Consider the following 27,487-nt stretch of genomic DNA (forward strand, 5'->3'; position numbering starts at 1 on the left):
GAAGCCTTTGCTCCTGGGCTGAGCAACCCGCTGGAATACCACGGTACTGCTTGATTAGAGTACGTCCGTGCCTCTTTACTAGCCTCATGAACACAGGATACTGGAGACGAGTTTCGTGAAAGTCCTGATTCTGCTCGTTGCGGCCCACGAAGCGAAATGCAGGAGGCTCGCGTTTTTAGAGGAAGTTTCATGGCGAAATACATGTAGTTATTGAACCACAAGTCTCCCATTAACCATAACGTTAATCCATAGTTTCCCGGGGTCATAGGGGGATCGGAGAATATTGTTAATTTTGATGAGTAAACAAACTAAACATGAAAAACAGTACTTATAATGGTGAATAGAATAGTTATCCACTTGCATCTCGTTTTCGTATAGTCAGGTCTAACTATAAGACTTTTCTTTCTGCCGTGAGACTGCATGTACTCGGAAACTTAAGACTCGGACACAGTCTACTGAGGTGGATTTATAATGGGCTGAAGAGATTAGATGCATGACCGAAAGCACATATGTGGCAGGTATAGGTAGATAGATTCAAGCATATAGTGGGGCGATATAACTCCATTGGAAGGTGATCGGACTCGGAAGAGAATACTCAAAAAGGTCAAGAAGGCACAGAAGGTAACCTTTGAGATATGAAGGGTAGGCTGCAGACAGATGTGATTAATTCGTTAAAGAATGACCGGTAGATTTAGAAGAAGATGGGTCGAACTCTTCCAGGTACCTCATGACGGCTTTTGGCTCACTGCTCACGATCCCGTCCTCATTGTATTTGCATCTCCCTGCCTTCCATCTCCATAACAAGAGATTGGTGGGCCATGATGCACTTCGTCGTGGTAGATTGTGATGGCGGGGTTAGGTGTTCCTACTAGCTAGCTAGCTCGTCTTACCTGCACGCCCTTAAGCATTACTTCCAGTCTATACTGAAGCTTGGGTTGGCGGGTTGGCCTAGCTAGGGGTAGACAGCTCGTCTTGGAGGAACACCGAAAATATATTCCTCGGCCAGAAGTTCTGTTTATTTCTTTCATTTATTCTAAAGTTTACTCCAATTATCTGGAGCTTATTGTGTTCTAGATCTCCTAAGCTCTCTGGCTCCTTCACGTGGGTTAGGTGTGATGTCGATCTCTCCGGCCCATAATCGCAGCTTAGACCATCGTGACTTCTCCTATGATCGAGCCTTGCTCATTACATAAAATTAGTTGGTTTCACATCTTTCCCCCCATGAGCTCGTCGGTAGATTCTACTCAACTAACGGTCAAGGCTGGACGTAATGTGAGGGTTTAGAAACGCAGACAGGAAAGAATATCACAGATCTTTTACCCGCTTGAATTCATGAAACTAATGGCATAGGTAGGAGCGGGTTGGAGAACTGGAGAGACCACTGATAAGCTCCGGAGAGTTTCAGGAAATACACACTTGTACGGTTCTTGATTTATCTCTTTACATCTATCCCTTAAGCTGGCATGCTGACCCCCCTATAACAGAGGAACTAGATTTGTATAGGAGATCTATTATTTGATAAGGGAGATAACAGGATCTGTTAGTAAAGCCACATAAAAGTTTGCTTTTTTTGAGAGGTCAGCATTTGTTGCCAGCTTAAGGGATAACAAATTAACGAATTAAAAAAAAATATATATATCTATAATAGCTGGTACCTTACCCGAGTGAGAATTCATGATCCATCCCCGTTCATTTTGATCGAGCTCGAGGGGTTTCGGTCCCGGCTGGTGGCTGTGGCTGTGTAGCCCTTAGCAGTACTATGGAGATTAGAAGAGGTGTGGGGGGATTGGTATTTTATAGCAAGAATGACCTGCGACAAGGCCAGGTGAATATGTAATTTTGACCGCTATTACGATAAGCCAGTATAAAACACTCGATATTCCGCAGAACAAAGAAACAAAACACCTCGGATTAACTCACAAAAAAAAACTAAGACTTAATTTTGCAGTTGACTGTATCAATCTACAACCCATCCCATTATTAATAACCATTACCATTCATTAGCGAATGAAACCTTCCAAGATCTTCACTCTACCAAGTAACATACATTTTCCACTATTAATATATCCCAAAACCCACATTACACCTGATTTGAATCATCTCCATCCTCAACCTCACCCCCAATCAACCCTCAAAATTCATCACACACTCCGGAGTCCCACAGAGACAGCTTATTCCCCTTTAGATGAAATAGCCGCGGCCGTAACTGACAGTAATCTCCTCGAAAAGCCCTATTTCCCGCAGGGAAATCACAGACGGTATCTCCTTATCTGGAAGCAATAGACAAGTCAAGGCGCTGTTGGGATTACAAGAATGGTTGATGAAACGAGTCCAATTACCTATTGAGTTTTGACATATATAGAAGATCGCGAATTAGTTGCATGGCATAAAGATCTTTGGCCGCTCTGTAGTAAAGAAGAAGGGTTCAAAAGAGTCCAAACCCTGATAAATACTTGTGATACAATAATATCTGCTGTCGTTTACAGCATGGGGACCATGGAGGACGTATGGGTGATGGAAAACGATTTCCTTTGTGATATATCCGGCATATTCTGCCAGAATCATACCGCCCTCGATTCTCTGGGAGGCAACTATTAGCAAAAACTGGATAGAAGTAGAAGCGCCGAAATACGTACCTGTAAACTCCGAACTCCAACCCCTTTGCCTTTGGTCTCAAACAGCTCTACAATGGGTTGCCTGTTTTGAGGCGCGGCATCACAGGTCTTCGTGCTAGCTGGGATAAACATGTCACATCTAGCCCCACCAATATCTTTCGAAGGGTCGATCATATTCGAGTGTGGATCGCTGTTCACACGAGGATCCGTTTCAGGCGTAAAATCATGGCCAAGTACTGAATGCTCAATTGGCATGTATGGAGTAGCGAGCATATGGGCATCGCTTTTGTCTATCGACACACACCACCGGAGTGGATGAAGCTGGTGTCTCACCGCCATTACGTCGAAAACGTCATTTGGATCCTTTTGAATGTTTAAAATGGACGCATAGTGGTTGATCCATCCATTGGAAGCTTCAGACACTCTGGAGAGGGAAAGGTCACTGCTGATGTCCAGACTGATATACGGCAGTTCTCGCAACATCTTTACAAGTAGAATACCGTACTTTAGTCGTACGGTCTTGAAATGAGCTCGAATGAGCCCTTGTTTTCTCCGATCAATCGGCTAAATTTCTCCCACTGGTCTGGATCGAGGTGTTTGGCGGCGTGCCGAAATGCGGTAGAGAGGGTGAGGAGGGTAAAACGGGCCCATCCAACGGAGCTCACACAGGAGAGGTAGCGGCTGCATCTTGTAATCAAGTCTGACACGGGTTCATTTGGTGCCATAGTCCCACCACCGAATCCGAAGGCCTGTGGGGTGACTCCTCCAGAAATAGAGGCTAGCCAGAATGCACCAGCTATTTTATAACATATTCTCCCCGTATTTAGTAATTAGGCAGCATTATGATCGAACAAGATGAGTGGTAAAGCTTACTCAACGCTTCATTTGCATTTGCAAGCTCAGATGTAGCAATTGCAGATATCAAAACACTACCTCTACCTTCGAATCTCCCGCTCGAAAGAGCTTCCCTCTTTGCAGCATCCACCAATTTCAACGTATCAGCGGCCGTCCATCCTAGGGTTGTTTCGACTTGAATGCCCGTATATAGGTCTTTAAAGACTTTCTCAAGCTCGAACTCTGCAATTGCAATTGAGAGGTCTGATATAACCTGATAATAAGGGAAAGTGAATTGGGTCTCGGTGGTATCGTGTTGCGGGTTCGGGGTGGTGCTAGTTACGGGTAGATGTGAATCCATTGATGCCCTTGAATTTGGAGATTTTCTTGTTATGGAGATAAAGGTGTTGTTTCAGGATGACAGGCCGGAGGAAATATATGTTTCTACGTTGCCTCTGAGTGCTATACTATGGTGGCCATGGAGCTAGGATCGAACCCGAAGGGGCTTGGCATTGAGCCCCCAATATCCACGCAAATCGAGGCTCTTGAATTCTGGTCTCTACTCATTTCCCGTAGACATGTTAGAAAAAAAAGCGGGGGATGTTTCTTCATGAGGGACCGAACGAGTTCTGATGTCTCGTGAGAAACCGAGCGAGTTTTCATGATAGGAGAATTTGACAAGGGTAAATATTCAATACATACGTGTACTTTTGGTGCGCACGTTACAACCCCACGAGGTGACTTCTCAAACGCATCATGTTACGGAAAAGGCATTTGCCGAAGGATGAGGATATTGAGATTAGTTACTAAAGTCTAGTCTATCGCCAGCTGTAAAATCTCGAAAGATCTGAGATCAGCCTCAGAGCCAGCGAATTCGAACACCGGCACAAAGATATATATGCATGTATGAAAGTGTCTACAAGCCCTCTAGTTCACAAGTATCAAACTCACAAGATTCACCAATGTTCCTAGAAGATTTTCTTCGCCAAGCAATTTATAGTGAAAGTTAAGGAGTAGCTTCATGGTGAAGAATTCAATATCTAGCCTTTGATCTTAGCTAGTCACTTTAATTTGATAGTAGGTATGAAATCGCTGTAGCTTCAATCGGAGGACGACTCCCAGGGACGACTTCCAGGCACGGAACTACGGGCCCTAGCCGATGTTTCACGGGCTGAGCCGGGCCCTACCTACATATATTTAACCCCGGCCGACCCATGTCACCCTCTGGATTCAATGACATTGCTGCAGACGACAATTTTAGGCATACAGAAAAGCCCGAGTATGAGTATCAGAAGTTAGAGACTAGAAAGAGCTTACACCGGTTCGACATTTCGAACACATCAACCAGAATCGAAACGTCTAGAACCGGAATCATGCAAGAAAGTCCATTAAGCCAAAGTGAGGGGTTCTCGAAAGGGCCACATACAAACAGAAGAGCAGAAGAGAGCAATCGAAAAGCCCCAGGACCATCAGTGGAGAGGGCAAGTATGCGAAGCCCGGAATCCAGACAGCAATCGTTAGTCATGTTTTTTTAAACTTTCGCCAACTGGCTATAATAAAACACGAGAAGTGGATTGGAGCTAGAACTGCTCGACGTCGATAAAAGTTTGGACCTAATGTGGTCCACGATGCCACCACGAGTGTGTGTGAAGGTCAATGAATTGAGTGACTGCCTCGTGAAGGTCAAGCATGATTGTCTTTCTCGGGGGCGAGAGCGAGTATGCGAGTATTGAAGCCATCGGACCAAATTATAACTATACATATGTAATTGAAGGCACTCCAACATGTATACCGTCAAACCCCTCGTTTATATGAATAAGATTGAACCCCTATTACAATTATGAAAAGCATCACCAGATAGTGCTCCAGAATAGTTCCACCGGAAGTGACCGATGAAACATGCCGTGCGCCAAGACTTATGAAACCGATGTTCATGCTCCCCCGACTGTCCCTATGTCAATTAGAGGTATCGTTCGATTATACACGATGGCAATCCGCGGTGTGCGAGATGTGCGATTTATCAACGAGATCTCAAGACCTATGAATCGCTTCCTGCGAAATAAGTAGTTGGGATGAACTTTGTCGGCCGAATTCGCGAAGCGGGGGACGCTGACTGATGACATCGTAATCTGATAGGGATTTGTAATTCCCGAATATTTTGATGGTAGGACCGCTAGGTCTTGCCTCCCATGATTTCATGAAAGTGTCGGTGTCGGTGTGCCGGATCGGAGGTACTTCCGGTTTACTCATTTGGTCATGGTGTATCACTCGATATTCCATGAGATCGCGCAACGTCCTGGGGCGATAATCGGTTAGCATATGTGTTAGTTTTGAGATCACTCTCAGGACAATGGAACCTTCAGGCCCAGATAGCGAGACCTCGATCACCAACAGCCTAATGACTCTTTCGAGTATATTCAATTCTGTAGAGTACACCGTTAATTGCCTTTTGCAACACTACATGTACTCACAGTATTGTATCTCTGTCATCCTCTAAAACGGTGTCATCAGGACATGATTATCCAAAGTTGTTCTTTTGCCTTCATCTCTTTCCCAATGCGAATACGGACAATTGCTCAAAACTCCACTTAAGCTTGGAATATCCAATCCGGATCATGCACAAAATATAAAATCTTCGCAAACCAGCTCTACAGGGAACATCCACACCTTGATGGTGGCTACATGCATTGATTGTATCTGGACGGATTACAGGCGAGATCATGAGGAATTTACTCCCCTTTCTTCCCCTCGCCACGTCTCAGCACCTCATGTTCATGCGGAAGCCTTTCATTAAAAGTAATTACGAGAGAATTATCGTGCTAACTTCTAGTGACTGCAGTTAGTTAAACCTAGGTGCTGAGGTTTCACTGGGACTCTATTAGCCCGTATGAATTTTTTCCATAACCAGGTTACAACGTCCGTTTGAACTACTCTAGTCCAACCTCCTCTTTACATGGAATCGCTCCATTCGCCCAATAGAGAACCAAAGGAGCATTATCCGCTGTTCTGTCGCCTAAAGGCAGGGATCATACAAATTTTTGCTTGGCACTATATACACGGAGATTTCCTACAGCCGAGATTGGAAGGTTTACTCCTCTACCATATTATCAACGGCGTGAACTCCTTAGTTACGGGCGGAGGTCTAGTATCGCCTTCCAATATATTATTTACGGAAATTTCCATAAGAAGTGTTGCTATGATCTGTTTACATGTATTACTCCCCACGAATGTAGCTTGATATCGTTGAAAGCAGTACTAGCCGCGGCATGTTGTTCTTGGCGCGCGGTCGTTGTTCATTCAAACGCCTCCTATTCTCCTATTATAGGTAACAGTTGCCCTCATCCAACTGCTTTTCTCATTGCACACAAGGTCACTCGGTGATATTCACGCCGGTGCTAAATACTGGCGGGCCAGGGTGCCTCACGATTGTACGCCAAAATCTTCAGCTACATACTTCGTATTCGCATATGACCCAATCCGTGGCTGTTACAAGCTCGCTTGCAGCATGCAAGCCACAGAACCCCTTAACGAAGCCAAGTAGCCGTTGATGCTAAACTGTTCCAAGGCTTCACGAACATGCCTGGTACAACCGCCGTTGGTCTCGCGTCAATCTATCTCCCACGAGCATAATAGATCTGAACAAGGGTCTAGGATACTTAAATTCTCGCGTCCGGAAAGATCTGGAACAAAATTACTCTATTCATCCAAATTTAGAGTTTAGGACCATTCTTCTCATCCATGTATCGGAGGAATTTACTTCCATATTCCGTACCATGCGATCCAACCATTCGTCCGAATATCTGGAATCGAGAGTGCTAGTACGCTCCGACCCAGGCGCCAGGATTGAAATAGTAAACGTCCGATATTGTGTACGGTGGGACTACTACTATATTATTAAGGCGCCCAACCACTAATATACACGACACATAAGTCAGCTTTGGGTTTGGATCCTTGTAAAGCGCCATATACCTTAATTGTGATATGTTTGCTTCTAAGCATCCAGATTAACGGTTTATCTGCGCAAGGGTTCAATATTCTCAGGGCTGCGGAAGCTCAAATCTGACCGCACTTCAGTTCTCGATTGTGATGAGGTCTTGTCAGTAGAAATTTTACCACTATTCAATATTTATTTTGTGTGTGCTCTGTGTGATCTTTCAGTCCAGAAAAGGTACAGATTCCAATTCTCAATAATCAGATTTAATCTTCTCCAAATAGCTCACTCGGGCGACCAACTAACAGCGGTGTAACGTGAGATATCCGGAAAATTTACCTCAAGGACCGTGCTTCAAAATATATTAGCCAAGAACCTTAATCCGCTTCGAGTTCACTGTTACTCCATCACTCTACATTAGCTGAAACGGAGAGTTGAGCGCACAAGTGGATATTGAATTTCAATTCTCTTGTCTAGATCTTACCGTACCGCCGGTGCATAATGACCCGAGTGGAGAGGTCCCACCACTTCAGTTCTCCGATAGTTTGTAGAACCCAAGAAAAATACAGTACCTATACGGGTTCCATGGATATCAATAATCATAACGTCCAACAGAGGTCCGTGTTTCCTACAACAGCCACGATGAATCCATTATAAAGAGCTTCATATTCCCACCTCCAATACTTCCTTCTCTCCTCACTCACTCACACAATCATTCACCTTCACTACCTCTACTTTTATTTCAATTCACTCGCTCGCTTTGATAGCAGCTTCACTCATTCACTCTTTCTAATAATCAACTTCAGCAAAACCCGCTATCAAACCACCAACCCGAAATAAAAAATCAACATGCAGCTCACTTCAATCCTCGTTTCTGCCCTCCTCGGCGCCGTCTCTGTCTCTGCCGCCGCAACCACCACCTTCCCCTCTGCTGCTAGCAGCACCACTCTCTCCGCCGCTAAGACCATCACTGGTACTTTCGATGGTGGCATGAAGCGTTTCGGCCGTGGTGGTTAGTCTCATATCCCACCTCCCCTCACTACTACATCATGATACTAACAAATATACAGTCTCCTGCACTGGCCAAGCCGAAGGTGGTAACAAGGATGCCGTCTTCATCCTCGAAGCCGGCGCCACCCTCAAGAACGTCATCATCGGCAAAGACCAAATCGAGGGCGTCCACTGTCTCGGTAGCTGCACCATCCAGAACGTCTGGTGGGAAGATGTCTGCGAGGATGCCTTGACCATCAAGCAGTCCTCTGGCACCTCGTACGTCACCGGAGGAGGCGCCAAGAACGCCGACGACAAGGTCATCCAGCACAACGGCGGTGGAAAGCTGGTCATCAAGGACTTCTATGTCCAGGACTTTGGCAAATTGTGGAGGTCGTGCGGTAACTGCAAGTCGGGACAGACGAAGCGCCAGGTTGAGATTTCGGGTGTTGTGGCCAAGAATGGAAAGTTGCTTGCTGGTGCCAACGAGAACTATGGTGGTGAGTAATGGGAATTGCAATACCTTTGAATTGGTGCTTTAATTGATGCTAATGGCTTCGCTGTAGATACCGTCACTATCAAGACTACCAAGGTCTCAAACGTCAAGAAGATCTGCGCTAGATACACTGGTAACTCTTCCGGCGCCGAGCCCACCGAGCTCGGAAGCGGCCCTGACTCCAAGGTCTGCTTGTACACCACCTCGGATGTCACTTCTATCTAAGCTTGCTCGCCTACCTGCTTGCTTCGGTGGATATATGGAAAGGTTGATTGGGGGAATGAGTGTTGAAGGGTGGGGAAAAGTTGCCCTGGTGTGCATAATCTGTGGGGGGTGGAAAAAAGTACGGGCTACTGTAATTTAATTCTTTGTCTTAATATATAAATATTATCTGCCGGCCGGCATTACATAAAAATCTTTGGCCTTTTCATGGATCGATTGCGGCTTTTGTGGGTTTGGTTTGTTGGTTAATATGAGGAGAACCGTCCGGTAGAAATTTGCGGTGGTGACAAAGGTTTACTTGCGAGAATAGGGCGAAAAGAAGATATCTGTGGTGATGTAGGAGTTAGTAATTGAAATATTAAGACCGAAAATCATTATATGACTTCCGCCCCTGCAACACAATAGGGAACTCGGGGCTCGCCAGAGGCACCACCATTCGCCCCCGACTCACCTCACCTCCCACAATCTCTCTACTCCCTACCGCGCTACGAGAACCCAACACCACAACCCAACCCAACTCAATCCGGCATCAAAAACTCAGCGAACCAGCACACGATGTTATAGTGTACGCCGACCCGTCCGACCTGGGGCTCTTGCGACAGCAGTAGAGAAGAATGTACTTCTCAAAGCTAAGCCGGACTCACAGATGTTGGCGGCGGCTCGGATTCCTGTTTTAACTTCTCATCAAGGAGGAATTTGTATCATGCAGCGGGTTGAGAGCGACGGGCAAATATATGGATGGGGGTGCTTGGGGGATACTAGAGGGCGAGTGCGATTGGGGGCACTTGTTATGAGCCGTGAAGCGAGGTGTGGGTGGTTCTTCTTTCGTAGTTGCTTGTGGGTATCTGCGAACGAGGTGGCTTTAAAGCGGATATAGTTCTGGGCTCTGTGTAAATGAACTTGGAGATGGAAAAACGGAGATTATGAAGAAGATAGAAGGTTTTCATTGCTTTCTCCAGTGAATATAATAAAAGTAGAGAGAAAGTCATGAAGAGGGTTAATCTGTCTGCTTACCTACGATCATACCATAACGGACCGCACAACCTTAAACCAGCCAAACCCGCACCCAGCATCCACAGACTCCGCAGCCCAGAATTGCCCCATGACGATAGCCTTTCACACACCCTATTAAGAAAACAAACGTAAGTTGCGTAGGTTCCTGTCATTGACCCCACCAGAAGGGGTGACTAAGCAACCAACACGATATTTAATCACGAAATATCACTCGGTGTTTCAAACCGACAGCCCTGGGCCTGGGAATTTGTTTTGGAAGATTTCTGCCAGCCGGGACCCTTGGAACTTCCCCCATGTCTCCCTCCTCTTTCCCCGTGCGGTCATTGTGCGGCGCGGTTGGGGCCTCGGCCGGCCGAGAAGCCCGGGCACCGTCGCAGATGAGATAGTGGCGGATGTAGTTGACCACTGGATCCAGTGACGGTTGTTTTTTCCCCTTCGTATTTATTTCTGGTGGCTTAAGGGGAAGTGGTAGTTAGCTGGTCTTTCTTCTACCTGTCCTGTTTGTGCCGGGTGTGTAGTGGGGATGTCTCTTTCTTTATCAGAGCCTGAAGGCAGAAAAGAGGGGCGACCGGGCTTACTGTCAATCCGATATAGGTCCACAGCGCATAGTTGTCGTCCTTCGTAGTATATGTCCGGACCCAAAGCATAGGGGGAGAAAACACCCTTCGATACCAGCCACCCGCCACTTCACTGGCCATCGGGTTCACGATCTCAACCCTCCCAACTGGCACTGATATCTAGAGTTGCCTAGGCCCGCCGATGGAGTGGCCGCCCTTCTTTCACCGGTATCTGTACGATGAGGTCGATCGCATTCTTGGGCGAGAAGAGAGATATGTCTCGTAGATAGACATTGGAAATTGCTCCTCCTTTGAAACCAGGGTTGACGTACATATTCTGGGTTTGGGTTGACGTGGCTCCGAGGTCGTGGATGCGGGAGGAGAATTGGATAGGACACGCACGGTTTGGGCTTTTGTTACGCTGCGCCCGCCGCCAATTGTGGTGCCGGGTTGTCGTCTCTGTTGTCTGGGGTGGGGCGTCTATTGATTAGGTGCTGACGGGCGAAGTTGCGAGTCCGTCATTTTGTTGAGATCGGACATGTGTTGTAAGTGAGCATTGGTGGTTACGGGTTAACATTGTCTTACCGCCAGATCCGGAGACACGAGACATCGAGTGAGAACCCGTGCGCCAAGCCTAGCGATGTTCTTTCTGTGTCTCACTCTCTTGCCGTTGACTCTCTTTAAATTCCGTTCTTTTACGCGCCCCCGTCTGGGCCGTCGTTTTGGAGGATTAGTTTTTTTTTCTTTTTGGGGGGGGGGGTTTCTGAGCCGCTGCATAGCATGGGCTGCTGTGTCGAGTCTTCGACGAGCTTATGAGTAATACCTTTATAGGGTCGTAGAGAAATGGGATGTATACCTCCATGTCAAAAATCCTGGGACAAGCCCCCGTAGCAACTCGCGGTTGCGTTGTCCCGGGACTTTTGAACAAGAACTATACATATGTATGGCCACAGAGTCATCACCTATTAATAGGGTCAAGATGCTTCCTTAATCCTAAGATGACTTCTAGATCTAGTCACGTCTCGGTATCCAACAGCCATACGGAGCGGCAGACCAGAAAAACACCGCTCAGAACTCTACCATAGAGAAGTTGTGGTACAGGATCATGGGAAATCACTCGGAATCTCGATACATCGACAGTAGAATAAAACACCAACTACATAACCAAGCTGTTTAAGCGCAAACTAACTTGATGCTGACCAATTATGCTCTTGTATGCCAGAAGCAAGCTAGAATATATCCGGCCGTATCTACAACTACGTTTATCGAATTCATCAAAAGAGAGGAACAAGTATGTACCCCACATAGCACTCCACAGTACCAGCGCTTTGGACAACCAAATGATAGAACACCCACATATGTGCTTCAAGCGCATCCAATATCCCCAAGGGCACACAAACCCCCAAGCACTCACACACACCAATTACCCCGCCATTAATTCCGCCTAAAACAGCATCCCAGCAGCATCCACACGACCCCATTAAAAACACCCACCTGGAGCATTCTGCATGTGCCAATGTCTAGGGAGAAGAAAAAAAACCTCCGAGATAAAAAAATTACCGAGGCTTCTTGGCGCAGATCTGTCGGAACAAATTGTGGGGTTTCCGGTCGGCGTGCATCATTGAGCGGATGATCTGCATAGCTAGCTGCGATTTGACAGAGAGTACCGTTATTGAGGATCTGGCACAAGGGACTGGACTTGGATTGGGCTGGTTGATCGTGAGGATGGGTTGTGAGGAGAGTGTTTTGGTGTTATTGGTGATGGTTCGATGGATGTCTTTTCTTGTGTCGGTGGAAATGTTTCTAAACGGGATAGGTTTGATGAGTTTTAGTTCATGATTCTGTTGGATTAGGAATACTCACTCACTGGCTTGATATCGGATACATGGCAATACTTCTAGTAGCTATAACAAACTCTTCAGGTCAACTGTAACCCTACTCCAAATCCCAATACCATGAACCTCCACTACTGCAACGTGTATATTACCACTGCAACCCAGAATCTTATCCTACCAGCCTACCCCTCTTCCCACGATACTGGCCGGTGGAGCCAACGCAGAGCAACTCCAATTATAGAACCAGCCTCGGCAAAACTAGAACCTCAAGTACGCACATCCATCCAAAGACCAAACGACCGAGGGAGAATAGTCGAATTAGTCCATACATGGGCAGTAAATATCCTTACTGCGGCACGAAATGCAGGGATCAGTAGAACAGGGCCGTCCCCCCGGGGCGGTTTCAACAGCACCCCGTAGGCACTGAACACAGGCACCATTCCAAGATTTTCATTCCATACCTCTTCTAGTTACCTCGGAGTTCTGTTTTTGAAACTCTGGTACGCAGATTCGTCCCTCGGCTGAAACATCGTCGCCTCAACGACCACGATCTGCAGACCAGGTACCCCTGTCTCGCTAACCTTAATCCGAGAGTTTATATTACTGCAGCGGGGATTCGGATAACTGGAGCTGGGACATCGTTGGTATTGCTAAACACCGCGATATATGTGCATACATAGCTAAACACCATGGTGGAGCAGAACTTGCGATGTATTCCAGGCTCCTGGTAAGTGTTGCCTGGAAGCTGTCTCCGTCTGCGGTGCCGAAGGGGGGTTTCTGCCTCGGCTTTTTTTTGAGATTGGAGCTGTAGAGATAGAGCTAGAGACAACGTTGGAATTAATTTTAATGTGTAAATTTGAGGGAAAGGGATAAGTGATAGCTAGTTAGTAAAGAGCTTCCAGAGTTCCATAAAAGGCCCGCTTCTCCCATCTAGCTACTCTCATCCAGCCAACAGCAATAACTCAATCAACTCACTCAAAACATCACCGGCCTCAATCATTCTTCGCAACATGAAGCAGTCAACTCTGATCGCCCTTGCATTTGCTGCCTTTACCAGTGCTACTCCTCTCCTCGAGACCCGCGCCGATTGTGCCCCCGTCCACATCATAGCTGCTCGTGCCTCCACTGAAGCCGCCGGTCCTGGTATCATTGGTGATGTCATGGATGATGTTGTCAGTCAGAGTTCTCAGACAATAACTACTGCATCCGTCGACTACCCTGCCACCTTAACCGACTACGCAGCATCTTCTGCTTCTGGAACTGCAGCGTTGAAGACAATGCTTACGAACCAGGTTGCAGCCTGCCCCAACCAGAAAATCGTGCTTATGGGCTACTCCCAGGGTGCACATGTCATTGGAGATACTTTGGGTGGTGGTGGAGGGCCGACTGTCTTGTTGGGTGCAAAGACTGCTCCGGTTGCAACTAGCGTTTCTGACAAAGGTTAGTATAAAACTTAACCTAGCCCAGATAGCTTTGAATGGCTCTTGCTGACTTTCTTTAATGTAGTTGTGGCAGTCGTCCTCATGGGAGATCCCCGCCATGTTGCTGGCGAAAGCTTCCAAGAAGGGACCGCAACTTTGCTGAAAGGTCTCTTTCCACGCGGTAGCGACCAGTCCCTCGAATCCTTTTCCAGCAAGATCCACTCATTCTGCGACATTGGCGATCTCTTCTGCGCTAGTGGAACAAGCACGCTCATCCATTTGGCGTACGTCACCAAGTACGGTAGTGAGGCTGTGGACTTTGTCTTGGGAAAGATCGGCAACTAGAGTCGATTTATATGTGGGTACCGGTGAGAGCGGTATGAGTTATGAACGTAGTTGCAGAGTTGGGGAGAAAACTATGAGTTGAGAGCGTTGGTTATTTTTGGATGATTTTATGTATTTATGGAGCTGGAATCTCCGAAAATGAATTTAAAAAAGTTGAATACCGGTAAACTTGGTGTGTTCGCATGTTCTGGATCGGATATTGAGGTGAATCCTTGGTTGTGAATTTGACGCTTGAATCATACAGAGTGATAATCTGTGACGCAAAACCACCCGACACCAAAAATAATTTTTTTTCTTAATGACAGGTTCCATTTTCTTTGAAATTCGAGAAGAAACCTGGTTCTTGGGAAAGCTGGTTCCTTTTTGTCTGCTGAGAACACTTTTGTAGCTGGTTTGGCCTGCTATAATCGAGCAATTAAGGCTGGGTCAGCCTTTATTTCTTTAAACTTTCGAACTGTACTATTTGATACTCACTAAATCTAAATATGAATGCTTCAGCTTTGAAAAATATCCCAAGTTCTACTCCCCACGTTTTTTTCTGTAGAACTCTCTTCTACTGCATCGACATCACGACGATCCCGCTGATCCCCTGACTTAGATTTCTTCCTCGAAAGTATGAATCTTATTTCCCCCCAGCTAATGTACCTGAAGTTGAAGTAAAGTTAGTTGTGCTTGGGTACTTGTGAGGTGGTGGTGATATCTGTACTCACGGAGCAATAGTTCCAGGTGTCTCTCGTACCGATAGTACACGAAGTTCAGCTAACCACAAAAAATCCTTCATTATGTTCGCGAACTGTTCTGGAGTCTGGATGGCTTAGAGCCCGTGAACTCAAAGTCTTGTGGGCTATGATTCACCCTATCATGTATTGGCGGCTACTGCTCAGGAAAATCTTGGATGTGTTAGCTGAGCTCTTCAGAATTTCCCCTCTCCCTTATCTTTCCCCGTTCTTCTCATTCTCCCTCATCTCCCTCTAACGCTCTTGCTTAATTAAGTCGCTCCGCGCAGGACACCAAAAAAAAGCCACAAAATTATCCTCCGCATCGAAAATCCTCTTGAAGATGAGGTTCCGATACTCAATGGGCCGAATCGATACTGAATCTACCCTGACGCGGGTGATCGCAATCTATTACGATCTAGAAATAGTGGTTAGTTTACGAATAAAATCTTTTTAGATGGTGATGTACTCACTGAAGTATGAATAAAAACCCTAGGCCCCCTTGTCTCCTTGCCATAGTGACTAGATAGTCGCTGCACAAAAGGTGTCCTCAATACATCGTGTTTGTCCACCACCTCCTACACGCAGAACAATAGTCGGGTTTTGGTCTAAACTCCAATCTCTTGTGCTAAACAGCGTGCATAAGGTATTGCTAAAGTCGAATTAGTTTGTGTGCTTGTCGAAAATATGATTGGTGTACTCACGTAGCTAGATGAATGAATATTTCTTTCTGCTCTTCGCTCTCAACAAACAGAGTAGCATGTTGGCCACGATATCCCTCGACACTGGCCTTAAGCCCCAGTAAAAAACAAAGGAAAACAAAATCTAGCCATCCTCGCCCGCTCCTCTCCGTTCCTTTCCATTCTCTCGGCCTGTCTTCGGCGTTGTCCTGTACGTCCGGCCTTCTCGAGATCTCTTTTGGGGCCCACCGCACTCGATCTCTGACCACGCGTGTAAACATCATGGATGGTAATCGTTGATCATGCCACCCCGTTGAAGAAGGAAGCACATCGTATAGCCATCTTTCGAGCTGAGCGGCCAGTACATAGAAGCCAGTTCAAGATGTTCGTTTACGGGTGTGGGGCTATCGTGGCATCTCCATGTCGTACAGATGTCTAGAGACTACACCACCAGAATTAGTCACAATCCCTCCTGCTTCTTAATCACAGGTCTGTACGTACATTACTGTACACCCAACAGACTCTCCAGTACAGCCCCTGTGCCTATTGGAGAGTTCATGAGCTGCAGCAGATCTGCGTCACAGCTTCTCGTGCGGTTTCCGAGTGACCGATTGTGTCGGAGAAAAAGGAAGTCTGTGCTGGCTTTTATCCCAAGGTTGAAGAGGAAATGGAAGATAAAGAGGCTTGGATTTGATGATTTTCTGGATGTGCTGATGTTTTGGTGGGGTGGTTTTGCGGTTTGCACAGGAGAAAAATGTGGGTAAGGGTTTTCAGAAAGGGCGCACGCAGCCAGCCACAGGGCATTGCAGTGACTCTACTACCCACACGAACCCGTAGATTTTTTTCTTTCCTTTCTTTTCCCTCTTCTCTCATCAACTCACCATCCATCTACAAAGCCATCACAAGAAAAGTCCCCGCAAACACCAAATTGCACAATCGATACAATGCCGTTCCTCAAAGAAGAAAGAGTAAGAGACCCCCTGCCAGCACCCTTGCAATTGATCAACATCACACACATACCCGCTCGCACCTTCCCGTTTCCTAGCCCCCATCATACGTTGCACAAACTACATCATCTTATCTAGCTGGCCTCGCCTCTAACGTCTTTGCGAAGAAACGCTTCTCGAAAAAGCTAGCCTCACTGATTGAGCGCACTAAGAAGCTCGTGAAGAAACCCTTCGAGAAGGCCGGCCTAGGGAAACCCAAGGCCCGTCAGGCTGCGGCGTTGAAGACTTCTCCTCAGGACAATCGTGGGTCGGCCCGTCAGGCTGCGGCGTTGAAGACTTCTCCTCAGGACAATCGTGGGTCGGCCCATATCTCCGATATTGTGGAGGGCAGCGGTTACGTCATAGGAGGATCAATATTCAACTAACTGTTTGGCAGGTGATCAAGGTAGGCAGACACTTGTGATTTGTTTATTCTCACGATGTGGTGCTCATGTAAGAGTTTGTATTTATTGGGTTACGATTGCTAACACAGTTTTGATGATATAGAGTTCGCACGAGTCGCGTTGATAATCATGAGAGCCGGCGGTAAGTCTTTTCCCTCCTCATTCTAGAGATCCTATCGGATAGCATTGGATTACCATGCCTGCAATTACAAGAGTCGCTGATTTAATCCACCCTCGCCATAGTTCTTGATCCAGTCTTTGTGTTCTTCTGCACATACCCATACCGCTATAACCCCATGGGTCAGGTGTTCGAGCGAGTTAGTAGGTTCACGGAGCATTTTGACTAGATGGTCGTTTTTCTTTTTCGTTTCGTTTCTGAGTAAATAAATCTTCTTTACTTTCTTTTCTTCAATTTTCTACATTGTGGTCTTGTTTCTTTCGCTTGTGACCTTCAGGTTTTTTTTTTTTTTGGTAAGGCTTGGACTGTAAAGGCGTTATGTGCATGCGGTCGATCTTTGATATTACATGTTTGTTTGTCTATAGGGATTGCGGTTTTAGACTTAGTTTTCTTGTAGTTAAGTACTTGAAGCATTACGGAATAGTACAAACGGCAAAAGCATAATATCAGGAGCCTTATATGACCATATGAATCATTACGTTTATTTATAAGATAAAACTTGCGGCGAGAAAATGACTGAATAAAACACGTTCAAAACCGCTTAGATCTCCTTTTTCTTCTCTAGCTCGCTGTTCCTCTACGATCTATGAGCGAAGTATCATTGAACCCATCAAAAACCATCCTCGAAGCGCAAATCAATCCAATACTATCCTTTCCGGGGCCGATCAGGCTTGTCGATGAGCCAGACCGGTCTATATTTGACCATGTCCTCCTCTATTTGAACCACCATCCTGAAGGTGAATGGTGGAGATGCGACTGCCCAGGGTGATGTGAGATACTCAGTGACCTGAGAGCAGCCGTGGCGACAGCCGGTGCGGTTTTGGCACCAGAGGCGGTATCTGATGCGGACACTGCAGAATCGGCCTTTGTTCATGGCCCGTACCGGCCCATGAAAGTGTGGGCCCGGGCGACCGACTGGCCCATATAATACCATGGCCAGTCACAGGAATGTAACATACGGGCCCTCCAAAAGGCGCATCCATTGATGTCGGAGTATAGAGGTAAAAAGGCATTTTGAAAGTAGCGGTGGCGGGCCTAATGTAGTTGATTTAGCTTCTTTTTTTTTTTTATAGAAAATGGATGAAGATACGTGCGCGTATGTTGTAGGCAGCTCACGAACAGCGGCATTCCACGCGCGCGCGGCTCTAATCAATACTGGCCCATATATTACTCTCCTTGCCCGGCCCAAAATAACACGCAGCCCGGTGCAGAAAATCCAAAGCCCAGCCCACCGGCTGTATAGCCCGTATAGCCCGTATAGCCCGTATAGCCCGTATACTTGCACCGGTCGGGGCGTATATGTGCCCGCCCATTACTTAAAAAGCCTGAGAACATAAGGTATTAGTATTAATGTTAGTACGAATTGTAACAAATGCTAAAACAGGTAAGCCGCGGGACGACGCTGGGCAGAAATAGGAAAGGCGGCATGCTCACTTGACGCGTATGCTCAGCGCCACAACGGCCTGTCACGTGCCTGAGAGTGACCTCAGTCTTAAATCTCTCCCGATCCAGCTTCTCCTCCTCCAACACCATCTTCTTTTTCATCTTGTCTTTATAGCGAGGCGTCGCTGTACTGGGCATCAACACCGGGCAGCGTTTCTTTTCAGCTATCACGACTTGATGGAGAGATAGAGCAGCGGCAGCCGGCTTCCTACGTGCCCAGAGCGATATCGTTCGATGGCAGCGCCGTCATCGACGGAGCAGCTGACAGACGACATCAAACGTCGTTCCGGCGTCTGAGGGTGGCAGAGATGCCCGCCCCCGGCGTTACGGCCTCGAACTTGTCGATTGAACAGCAGCAGCCGATGCCTAAATGCACCACGAATGACCGATATTCACTGCCGCCGGTGATCTTTTGCATGTGTTTGGCGTTGCGCGTTATGAGCGGTTATTAAAGGATGGATGTTTTTCATGGAGTCCGTGAATCTCCATGCTCCGGTCCCGAATTCAATCGTTGACCCTCTGGGGTTACTCTATCCACTTCAGCAGCTGCGGGAGTGATGGGTATCCTAAAATTACGAAGACTTACTTTATGACTGGTCGGAGGCATCATAACTTGCATCACCTATTCTGCACTATGTGATGCAGTGGTTTAGGTCCATCACCTGGGAACGAGCCTAGGCCTAGCACTCGTAACGCGAGTCGTACCGCAGCCGGGAGAGGGGACTTTCCCTGTTACATCTCTGGGCTGCGCACTTGCGGCGAGAAGAATATCGCATCGACATCCTTAAAGACTGAGATAGATGGTCAGCTTTGCCTCCGGTCTCATGGGTTGGAGTGGTACCATCTTTCAATCACCTACTCCTTTACCGTCCCTCCTTCTCCTTCTCCTGGGCTGGGTTGCGTAGTGGGATGGGCCAATCTGAACCGTGCAGGAGATGAGGGTTGAGATGCAAAAATGCCGATAGTTTTGTGAAGCTGAGTGTTGTTGAGACATGTCTTCAAGAGCTGTTCTCCCTCAGCCCATCGCACTCTATGCCTCGCGCTGCCGTGTTGGCTTACCTCATTCGTGTACGAACTGATGGGGAGGATTGGCGGGGTGTTGGGGAGGGGGAGGGGGGATAGGCAAGCGGAAGACTCAAAGGAGTACTTCCGGCTTGCCTATCACGCGCTGCCTCATCAGGCGTAGCGGCTACCTCTGGGCCCTGCCAGCCGCCCGTTAAAAGCGAGAAACGAATTTTTACCAACGAGAGGAGATGTCCTAATGGCTAGGAGCTCGGTTCAGTGCCAACAATAATCAGGCTCTATCGTATACAAATAGAAGCTCTGTGCGTCCACTGCATCGGGTGGTCCGGGGTTCGAGTCCGCGCTCTCCTCTCCCTTTTTTATTTTTTTGCTGCAACCTGGAAGGAGAGGGGGGGCCCTGTGGCCACGCCTCGGATCGTTCCGAAACTCCAAGAGTATGATGAAAGCCCCTGTGTATTACATGCAGAGCCGAGAGTATGAGATACATGTAGTCTTGGAAGTCTTACAGGCGAGCCTCCAGCGGTATGAAGTCTTGTCGGTTGTCTCCACCGTAGGATCGCTGGCCATCCAACCCAGCGATGAAGCTTGTAATTACATGCAACGAAGCAGAAGGAAATTTCAACAGATCTAGAGCCCCACCATCAACCAACCGACCAAGGTTGACACATACAGCTAGCCTAAACGTTTAAATTTGAATAAACAACGACAAATGTAGACTTTCGTGTGAGGTGGTTTCCTGAAGCCGAAGTGAAAGACACCCCCCAATGAGCGGCAAAGTACGACTCGACGCCCAATGAACACACTTGTATGCGATGCGTCTCTGTCGTATGCTACATACACAATCTCCGGCCCCTCAGAAGCCCTATTGTAGTCTCATTCATCTAGGTAATACGGTCTCAAGATACCGTCATTATATATCACTCGTCCGAGTGACATTCGATGACGGGGCACCTCAGCTCTCTCCTAGCATTTTGAAGCAAGGGGGGAAGGGAGGTTTAGGGAGTGTAAAGGCTACGAGGGCATGTATGTTCTTTTCTTCTCTTGGTGAGTTGCGTGGCTTTACTTCAAACGGTTGTGACTTACGTCACATGCGCGTGGGTGAACACGTTTTCCCCACGTCACTGAGTAGCACGGTGTTTTTTTTCTTGCTTCTTTCTTCTTCACCTTCTTCACTTTCTTACCTTCTCATCTTCTCACCTTATCACCTTCTCACTTTTACCACCCAATACCGCTTCATCTCACGGCCGTCCAAAATTCATGTCATTGAGTCTCTAATACACATAAGAATACACAACATCTTCATCGACAGCGGTACCCCCCACCTCTTCCTAAACATCACCGTACCTACTGGCTATCTCTCCACCGACTAACCCCCACCTCCAGCCCCCCACCCCCCTAAGTAAAAATGGACCCTCCTACCTCCGCCAGCGCCTCCGCCGCATCCTTCGACAAGCTCCTCTCCATCCTCGCACAGCAGGCGGGCAAATCCGGACCCGCAACCCCCCACGCCCCAAACCCCTACATGCGTCTCCTGCAAGAAATCGCCAGTAATTCACACCCCGCTCCCCCCCGCAGAGAGAAGGATGCAGCTAGCTAACACGGATATGGATATGTGTAGTCCGCGCCCGCAACGCCAGGGCCATGGGGAAGGAGTATGCGGCTGCCGTTGTGGAGGCGGAGCGTGCTGATGCGAGGTATGCGGCGCGGAAGAGAGTGTACTTGAGAGAGCTGGAGTATGAGAAGACCACGTAGGGAAGAGTGGTCGATCTGGGGGAGGGAGGGGTAAAATTTCGGGGACGAAAGGGGGGGGGGGCGTGATATGTTTGATAGAGTGGCCAATGTGGGAGTGAAATGCTTGGGCGGAAAAATGTTTTAAGACCTTGATGTAGAGAGGCTTGAGTTTACTGCTACTGGCGCTGCGGCGGTTTCTTGGGTGTTGGGCTTGTATGTCATAATGTGTCACTCGGGATGCACCGCCACAACCGAGTGATCGCTTCCCTGAGGGGAGGATTGTATGTGGCGTTTTGTGGCGCCCATTCCCCAGATGAAGCCTGAGTTGGAGATCAGGTATGGGTTTGAATAGCAATGACCCTCTGAAAGAGTCGGGGGTTGCATTGTTTGTCTTGGGTACTTCCTGTATGTGGGGTCCCGGGATTATGCTAGGCACATGTACTTCTACTATCGATATACTAATCTATTGTTATATTGCTTTACGGGTTCGTAGATATATAACTAATCATAGCTCTTCCGCTATAGGTAGAAACAGTGTGCCGGATTCTCTTCTTAGTGTCCGGCGCGATGCCACCACGGCGTCATTCCAAATATCATACCCCCTTAATTGGAAGTCTTATCGGATAAATACATTCACTTCAATAAGGCTGAATGTAGATTGCAGAATAGTGCCGTTGGACGGGGCCTATTGACTCTGAGAGAGGTCAAATTCTTATATTTGATTAGTACACAATCCAGAGTCTCCAGCTTGTATGTATTCAACGCTATACAAACATCCATGAATTAGCTAGCAGCTTCTATCAGCCGGTGAGTGGAATAGGTAGAGATGTCTCGGGGAGTCTTCTCCTCTAGAGCGTGTGACCTCACTAACAAGATTAGAACATATAGGGTTTCGTTTCTAAATCACCTAACTCCATAACATGTGTAACGGTAACTACACCCAGAAAAAGAGGCATCATTATACGGCTCTAGTAGGGGTGGAAATGCATCAATTTTGACGTTTCCCATACAAAAAGTTGCGAGATACACATTATTTGATGCAATAACCGACCGACTGTGTGTTAAAGGCATTCCTGTCCCATTACCGACACTTTACTGACACCTTTCCTGATGCATTTACCTGTTAAAGGTATGGTGCCCCCGATCTTAAAGGTAACGAAATTTCAATCCCTTATAACTTCACCACCACAATAGATATCAAAAATCTGTCAAGAGAAAGGATAGAAATAGTGGTGAAGAAGAGATTGTCTTGACAGATTTTTGATATCTATTATGGTTATGAAGTTATAAGGGATTGAAATTGGCTATTTTTATATATAAAAAGCGCCAAGAGTGAACGGAGTGGAACAGTATTATACCCATTTATACCCCCCAGAAAGCAAACCTGCCTGAGCCGTGGCAGTGAGGCACTAAGCTGGCTAGAAATGGGTCCTCTTATTGGCCTTCGGAGCCACGATTGTTCCACTTCCATATGCGGCGTGTCGCCTTTAAGACTGGGCGCACCATATGTTAAGTACAAAAAACACGACTCTACTGACGACTTTACCAGTTAAAGGCATGTTAAATGCAAAAAAAAATGATGGTTTCCGGTGTTTCCCGTTTTCCGCCGGAAAATCAATGTTTTCTAATGAAGCTCCTCCTCCAGATCTCGAGATAGTTGAGCCCCCAAATAGAATATTTCTGTGGGGTCATCAAATGGTATCTGGCATCAATGGGCTTGTAATAGTTGGGGAATACAATTTGATTTGGTGGATCTATTGCTTGGCATATACAGCTGCCAGTAATCAAAAGAGAGTGTCAGGTCTGGTTATTCTTCGAAATTTAGTTACCTTGAAGTAATTTCTCATCTTCTAGCTTTCAAGTTCTTAAAGTTAGGCCCCTTTTGTGTATCAAGCGAGGCAAGGCACTTTCAGGTATATAGATCGTGGTGGTTCCTGTTATTCGGGAGGTATATTTCGGTCTCGACAATGTCCTCTTCACAACAAGGATCGAGTGTAGCATGCTGGTGTTGCATACTCTCTTACAGCACTCAGGCTTGCAGAGAAACCCCCCCCCCCCCGGGGTTTAATAACCCCAATGCTGATACAGAAGAAGTGTGGTTCTGGAGTTATCATACAGTTCCACATGAAAGAAAAGATACGCCTTTGGTGTGCTTATGGTAAGGGAAGCCTGTAAACTGAGCAAAATCCTTCCAACCAATAATATACCATTAATGAATATGTTAAGAAACAAATTACCTATGTTAATCAGCAGCCATATGTTGACTCTTAACTCTCCGACAACAATCAGCGACCTCCATCTAAGAATTTCCGCGCAACCAGGAAAGATGATAACAATCTGGCTCTAATAGTTGTAGAAACAAGAAGGAGAGTCGTGCTCTAGATCCCGAATTATTTTAGGTGTTGTGGATGTTGAGATGTTATGGTTGGGGTCGGGGTGCTCAACCAGAGAGGACAAATTGCGCTTTGGGGCCCGTAGGGCTGAACAGAGGTGCTTTGCGTCTTGGCTGTTTTATAGTGTTGGGAGAGGTTATGACATGTTCTTTCTACATAACTCATCGCGTCAGTGTCCCCATGGCATCACGAGCCTCATCCCGCGTTAAGATACATGTATGTCAGCTCTCTACAGTTGGCACCAAAACAACTTACCATGCACCCCAAGGCCAAGACTCCTCTTCCATCCCTCGAACAGGCCAGGAATACCGATGGTAGTCCCTTTCTCTCATCCAATGATTAGAAAATGTGACACGAGTCTAGAACCTTCGATGACTGATCATGAAGCCTTGATCGATCACAATCCATCTCGCCTCAATGTTTCCATCAACTGTGAGTTTTCAACCAATTGAAAACTACCGTCTAGAAAAAGGTCTCTCTCTAACTGATCAAGTGCTTACAGCAGTTGCTCCACTACTACCCCAACCTCACTCCAAACATATGGCCATACCCTAATTCCGAGGCCGCATTCCCGGCCACCTTCTGAGGCATCCAAGGGGGTTTTGGGATCGATCAACTTTAAAACAAAATCTCCCTGGTTAGACACACAAATACTGCTAGGATAACTTGTGACAATGCATTGGGGCCGTTCTACCGGACCGAAAAGCCGCCTGGGCTCTAGGACTACAAGAGGTAGCCCTGCGCACGGGCATAGCAGGGGCCGAAGTACTGAAGGTGGGGAGCTTACTAGACTTCATTGTAATCGCGGGGTTGTGTGACGCGTGGTATTGGACAACGGCAGCAAATATGAGGCTAGAAATGCACGCCCGTCGAGCAAACCTATCGACATACATAGTGGAGAACATGTAGCATAAGTCACAAGAGCTATCTACACATTTGGCCATCCGACTATTACCCAAGCTCGACAGATTCAATTTTCTAACGTTATGAAGAGATTGTTACCTATCAATATATCAAAGTTCCGGCTACTTTCAACAATATCAAAGTAACAATATCATATTTCACTCCGACGCTACGAGGAGAGGTTAAACCCACTAATTCTTGGCATTCTCGCTAATTCCGACACACCCCGATAACAAAAAGCAAATACTGCTTCGGCTACAATTCCGAGATGTTTCATGCAACATCCAAGTGTCACAAGAAGAAGAAAAAGAAAACAAACACACTGAGATAAAGTCACAATACCGAATGATGCCGAATGAGGCGGTCATTATCTCACTCAGAATAGAGAACCAGGCTTGGCAGAATTATCGAATAACCACAGCAGCAACTCTTAGGGCGTTAGATTGGTTTAAGCCTATCTCCTATTGGAGGCTTGCCACTTAAAGCATCGTTGGCGCCGCGAACTAGGCACCCGAGTGATACCTCATGAGTATCATGGGAATGGTGTTTCACTAGCGAGAACGGCCGTTCATACTATATATCGCTGTCTTACGGTCGCTGTCGTACGGTTCAGTATTATAATGCATTTTCACGGAGTTATTCGTCTCCGGACTGGCGATGACGAATCTCTAAATCCTCTAATTACCCTGAAACGAAAAAAGAATTTCACTTGAAGTATGATGCATTTGGAGATCCCCTTTGACCGAGTTGTATACGTATACATATATATATAAGCGCCTCGGGTATAGTGAAAATCATCGAATTCTTATCCTCGAACAGTTTAACGTATTCAAAAAAACGTGTCCTAGAAATAGGATAATCAATACTATAGCAGGGAGCTATATATACAAGATGATAATACGTACTGGACACGGTATCCTAAAATTCTTGGGTTGACCTAACTAGCGTAATGATAAAACGGATATGAAAATCTGGTGCATTACGTCTTGAGACCTGGGACGCTCCTGATTTTATGTAAGAATGGCTCCACGATGTGTGCTCTTAGTATTTGATCGAAAAGGTCGAGTGGTCACGTAGGAAAATTACCGGATAGATTGGACAAGAGGTCCATATTGATGCTTATTTGTAGGCCTCAAAAGAATTCTTAGTATCAAACCCCTATTATTCAATACTGAAAGCGCATATAGAGACCGATACTATTAATCTTTGGCCCCCAGTTGCACCCGCCTACCCGCCGTCCGACAGATAATCCCTGGATTTCTTTCTGAAGCAGGCTAATTTTTATTTTCCGGCGATAGCCCCTGATCGCCAGTTTCTCAGCATATACCCTAAACCTTGCTCCTTTTTTTGTTTGGCATGGAAACATTTCGCCTTCTATACAGCGTATGTTTCCCGAAATTCCTTCGTATTCATGCATGAATCTAGTGATAAGAGCTTAGTGTTCTTACCTCAATCTACTTCCCGACTTTCCAGCACCATGGCTCATATGATAATCTTCTAGGGTTGCCACATCCACCTAAGACATTGAACTGTTATTCCGTCTCTCAAATATGGGAGATTGGACCACGTCTCCCGGGGCGATATCAGATGCAGCCTGTCAATTGTAACTTTGACTCGGGCCGAGGGTACAACGGCCCATAAATTCCTTCTGAAATTCCTATTCTTACCCTAGAACCAGCGATCCTTTTTGTTTTTTCATCGATCTTCCGCAAGAGATATTGCCTTTGGCGTACAGCCTTATAACAACGCCTAGCACAGTTATACGTCTTGAATCCCATCAGACAATAGTTCTAAAATCTACAAGGCTTCTATACGCGATACCGGTTGAATTGCGGCGGTGGACCCGAACATAGTGGCTACGATTGCTTATCCGAGAAGCGTACCTTGTGGAAATCTCTTTACAAGAAATGCGCATATTGAAAAATACTCTTCTTTTGATTCAGCTACGTCATTTGAGAATGAGAATTTTGAATAAACTAGAATAAACATACTGCGAGAATGATTGATAGATCTAAAGATACAGTCTAGCATGGAGTAATGGTATCCTCCCTACTTCATTCCCCATACAAGTTTCGAAACACATACAATCTAAAGAAATGAAAAAACAAATATAAGAACTCCGTTTCCCTTTACACCGAAAAACAGTTAAACATCCTCCACACAACTTATTTACAATCCTCTCATTTTTTGCACAAATGGTCAATTCCTAAAGATCCCACGTGCTTTCAACTCATTCTGTGTGGCAGTTCTTGTATAGATAACATATGCATCCTGTTGGGGTTCCAACTGCAAATATCGTTCCATAGGATTCGCAGGGCCGGGGCTGGAATTATCTTGGATGAAAGCTTCTTCTCGGACGATAGAGGCATCAATTGGGGGAATTGCAGTGCCGGCTCGAGCGGCGGCGAGCTGGAGATTAAGTTGACGATTGCCTTCCATGCGACGTTCGGAGTGCTGGGCATCGCCTTGAACAGACATCTCGATGGATAAACGACTTTGTTTGGGACTTAGAATCCGAGTGTGATATCTAGATTGAAAGGTAAGTAAGATTATCTATGAAGTGTAATTTGAAGGCTATTATCTACCTAAACGATAATCAATTGATATTAAATGCGAAGAAGGAGAGTAATGGTAATAATTTGTATGTTGGTCGATCTGACGTGGATGTAGATACTTTAAGAACACTTATTGAATAATAGCTAATGGGATGATTTTGAAATAGACAGAAAGGAGCGAGAAACACCGTATTTATAAACTGACATCTTTACAA

At 46.4% G+C, this 27,487-nt stretch overlaps 6 protein-coding genes across 6 annotated transcripts; 3 read left to right on the forward strand and 3 right to left on the reverse strand.

Moving 5' to 3' along the window:
- Nucleotides 1-1,929: 1,929 nt before the first annotated feature.
- Nucleotides 1,930-3,098, reverse strand: H6S33_002835 (uncharacterized protein; the record flags this gene model as incomplete). The annotated part of the gene is made up of 3 exons (XM_044834215.1): nucleotides 1,930-1,962; nucleotides 2,485-2,580; nucleotides 2,637-3,098. The coding sequence occupies 3 exons, from the start codon at nucleotides 3,096-3,098 to the stop codon at nucleotides 1,930-1,932; spliced, it is 591 nt and encodes a 196-aa protein (XP_044692996.1).
- Nucleotides 3,099-3,121: 23 nt separating this feature from the next.
- On the reverse strand, nucleotides 3,122-3,810 carry H6S33_002836 (uncharacterized protein; the record flags this gene model as incomplete). Its single annotated transcript, XM_044834216.1, has 2 exons — nucleotides 3,122-3,411; nucleotides 3,489-3,810. 2 exons carry the CDS (start codon nucleotides 3,808-3,810, stop codon nucleotides 3,122-3,124), a joined length of 612 nt encoding a protein of 203 aa, XP_044692997.1.
- A 4,419-nt stretch (nucleotides 3,811-8,229) lies between these two features.
- Nucleotides 8,230-9,091, forward strand: H6S33_002837 (uncharacterized protein; the record flags this gene model as incomplete). The annotated part of the gene is made up of 3 exons (XM_044834217.1): nucleotides 8,230-8,392; nucleotides 8,451-8,870; nucleotides 8,937-9,091. The coding sequence occupies 3 exons, from the start codon at nucleotides 8,230-8,232 to the stop codon at nucleotides 9,089-9,091; spliced, it is 738 nt and encodes a 245-aa protein (XP_044692998.1).
- Nucleotides 9,092-13,504: 4,413 nt separating this feature from the next.
- H6S33_002838 (uncharacterized protein) lies at nucleotides 13,505-14,260 on the forward strand (the record flags this gene model as incomplete). Its single annotated transcript, XM_044834218.1, has 2 exons — nucleotides 13,505-13,934; nucleotides 14,001-14,260. 2 exons carry the CDS (start codon nucleotides 13,505-13,507, stop codon nucleotides 14,258-14,260), a joined length of 690 nt encoding a protein of 229 aa, XP_044692999.1.
- Nucleotides 14,261-16,600: 2,340 nt separating this feature from the next.
- Nucleotides 16,601-17,393, forward strand: H6S33_002839 (uncharacterized protein; the record flags this gene model as incomplete). The annotated part of the gene is made up of 5 exons (XM_044834220.1): nucleotides 16,601-16,624; nucleotides 16,702-16,957; nucleotides 17,040-17,048; nucleotides 17,150-17,188; nucleotides 17,290-17,393. The coding sequence occupies 5 exons, from the start codon at nucleotides 16,601-16,603 to the stop codon at nucleotides 17,391-17,393; spliced, it is 432 nt and encodes a 143-aa protein (XP_044693000.1).
- Nucleotides 17,394-26,916: 9,523 nt separating this feature from the next.
- Nucleotides 26,917-27,195, reverse strand: H6S33_002840 (uncharacterized protein; the record flags this gene model as incomplete). Its single annotated transcript, XM_044834221.1, has 1 exon — nucleotides 26,917-27,195. The coding sequence occupies one exon, from the start codon at nucleotides 27,193-27,195 to the stop codon at nucleotides 26,917-26,919; it is 279 nt and encodes a 92-aa protein (XP_044693001.1).
- Between the last annotated feature and the right edge of the window lie 292 nt (nucleotides 27,196-27,487).

The sequence above is a fragment of the Morchella sextelata genome (assembly GCF_020137385.1).
Source record: "Morchella sextelata strain SCLS chromosome Unknown scls_13, whole genome shotgun sequence".
In the NCBI taxonomy this organism is placed as follows: domain Eukaryota; kingdom Fungi; phylum Ascomycota; class Pezizomycetes; order Pezizales; family Morchellaceae; genus Morchella; species Morchella sextelata.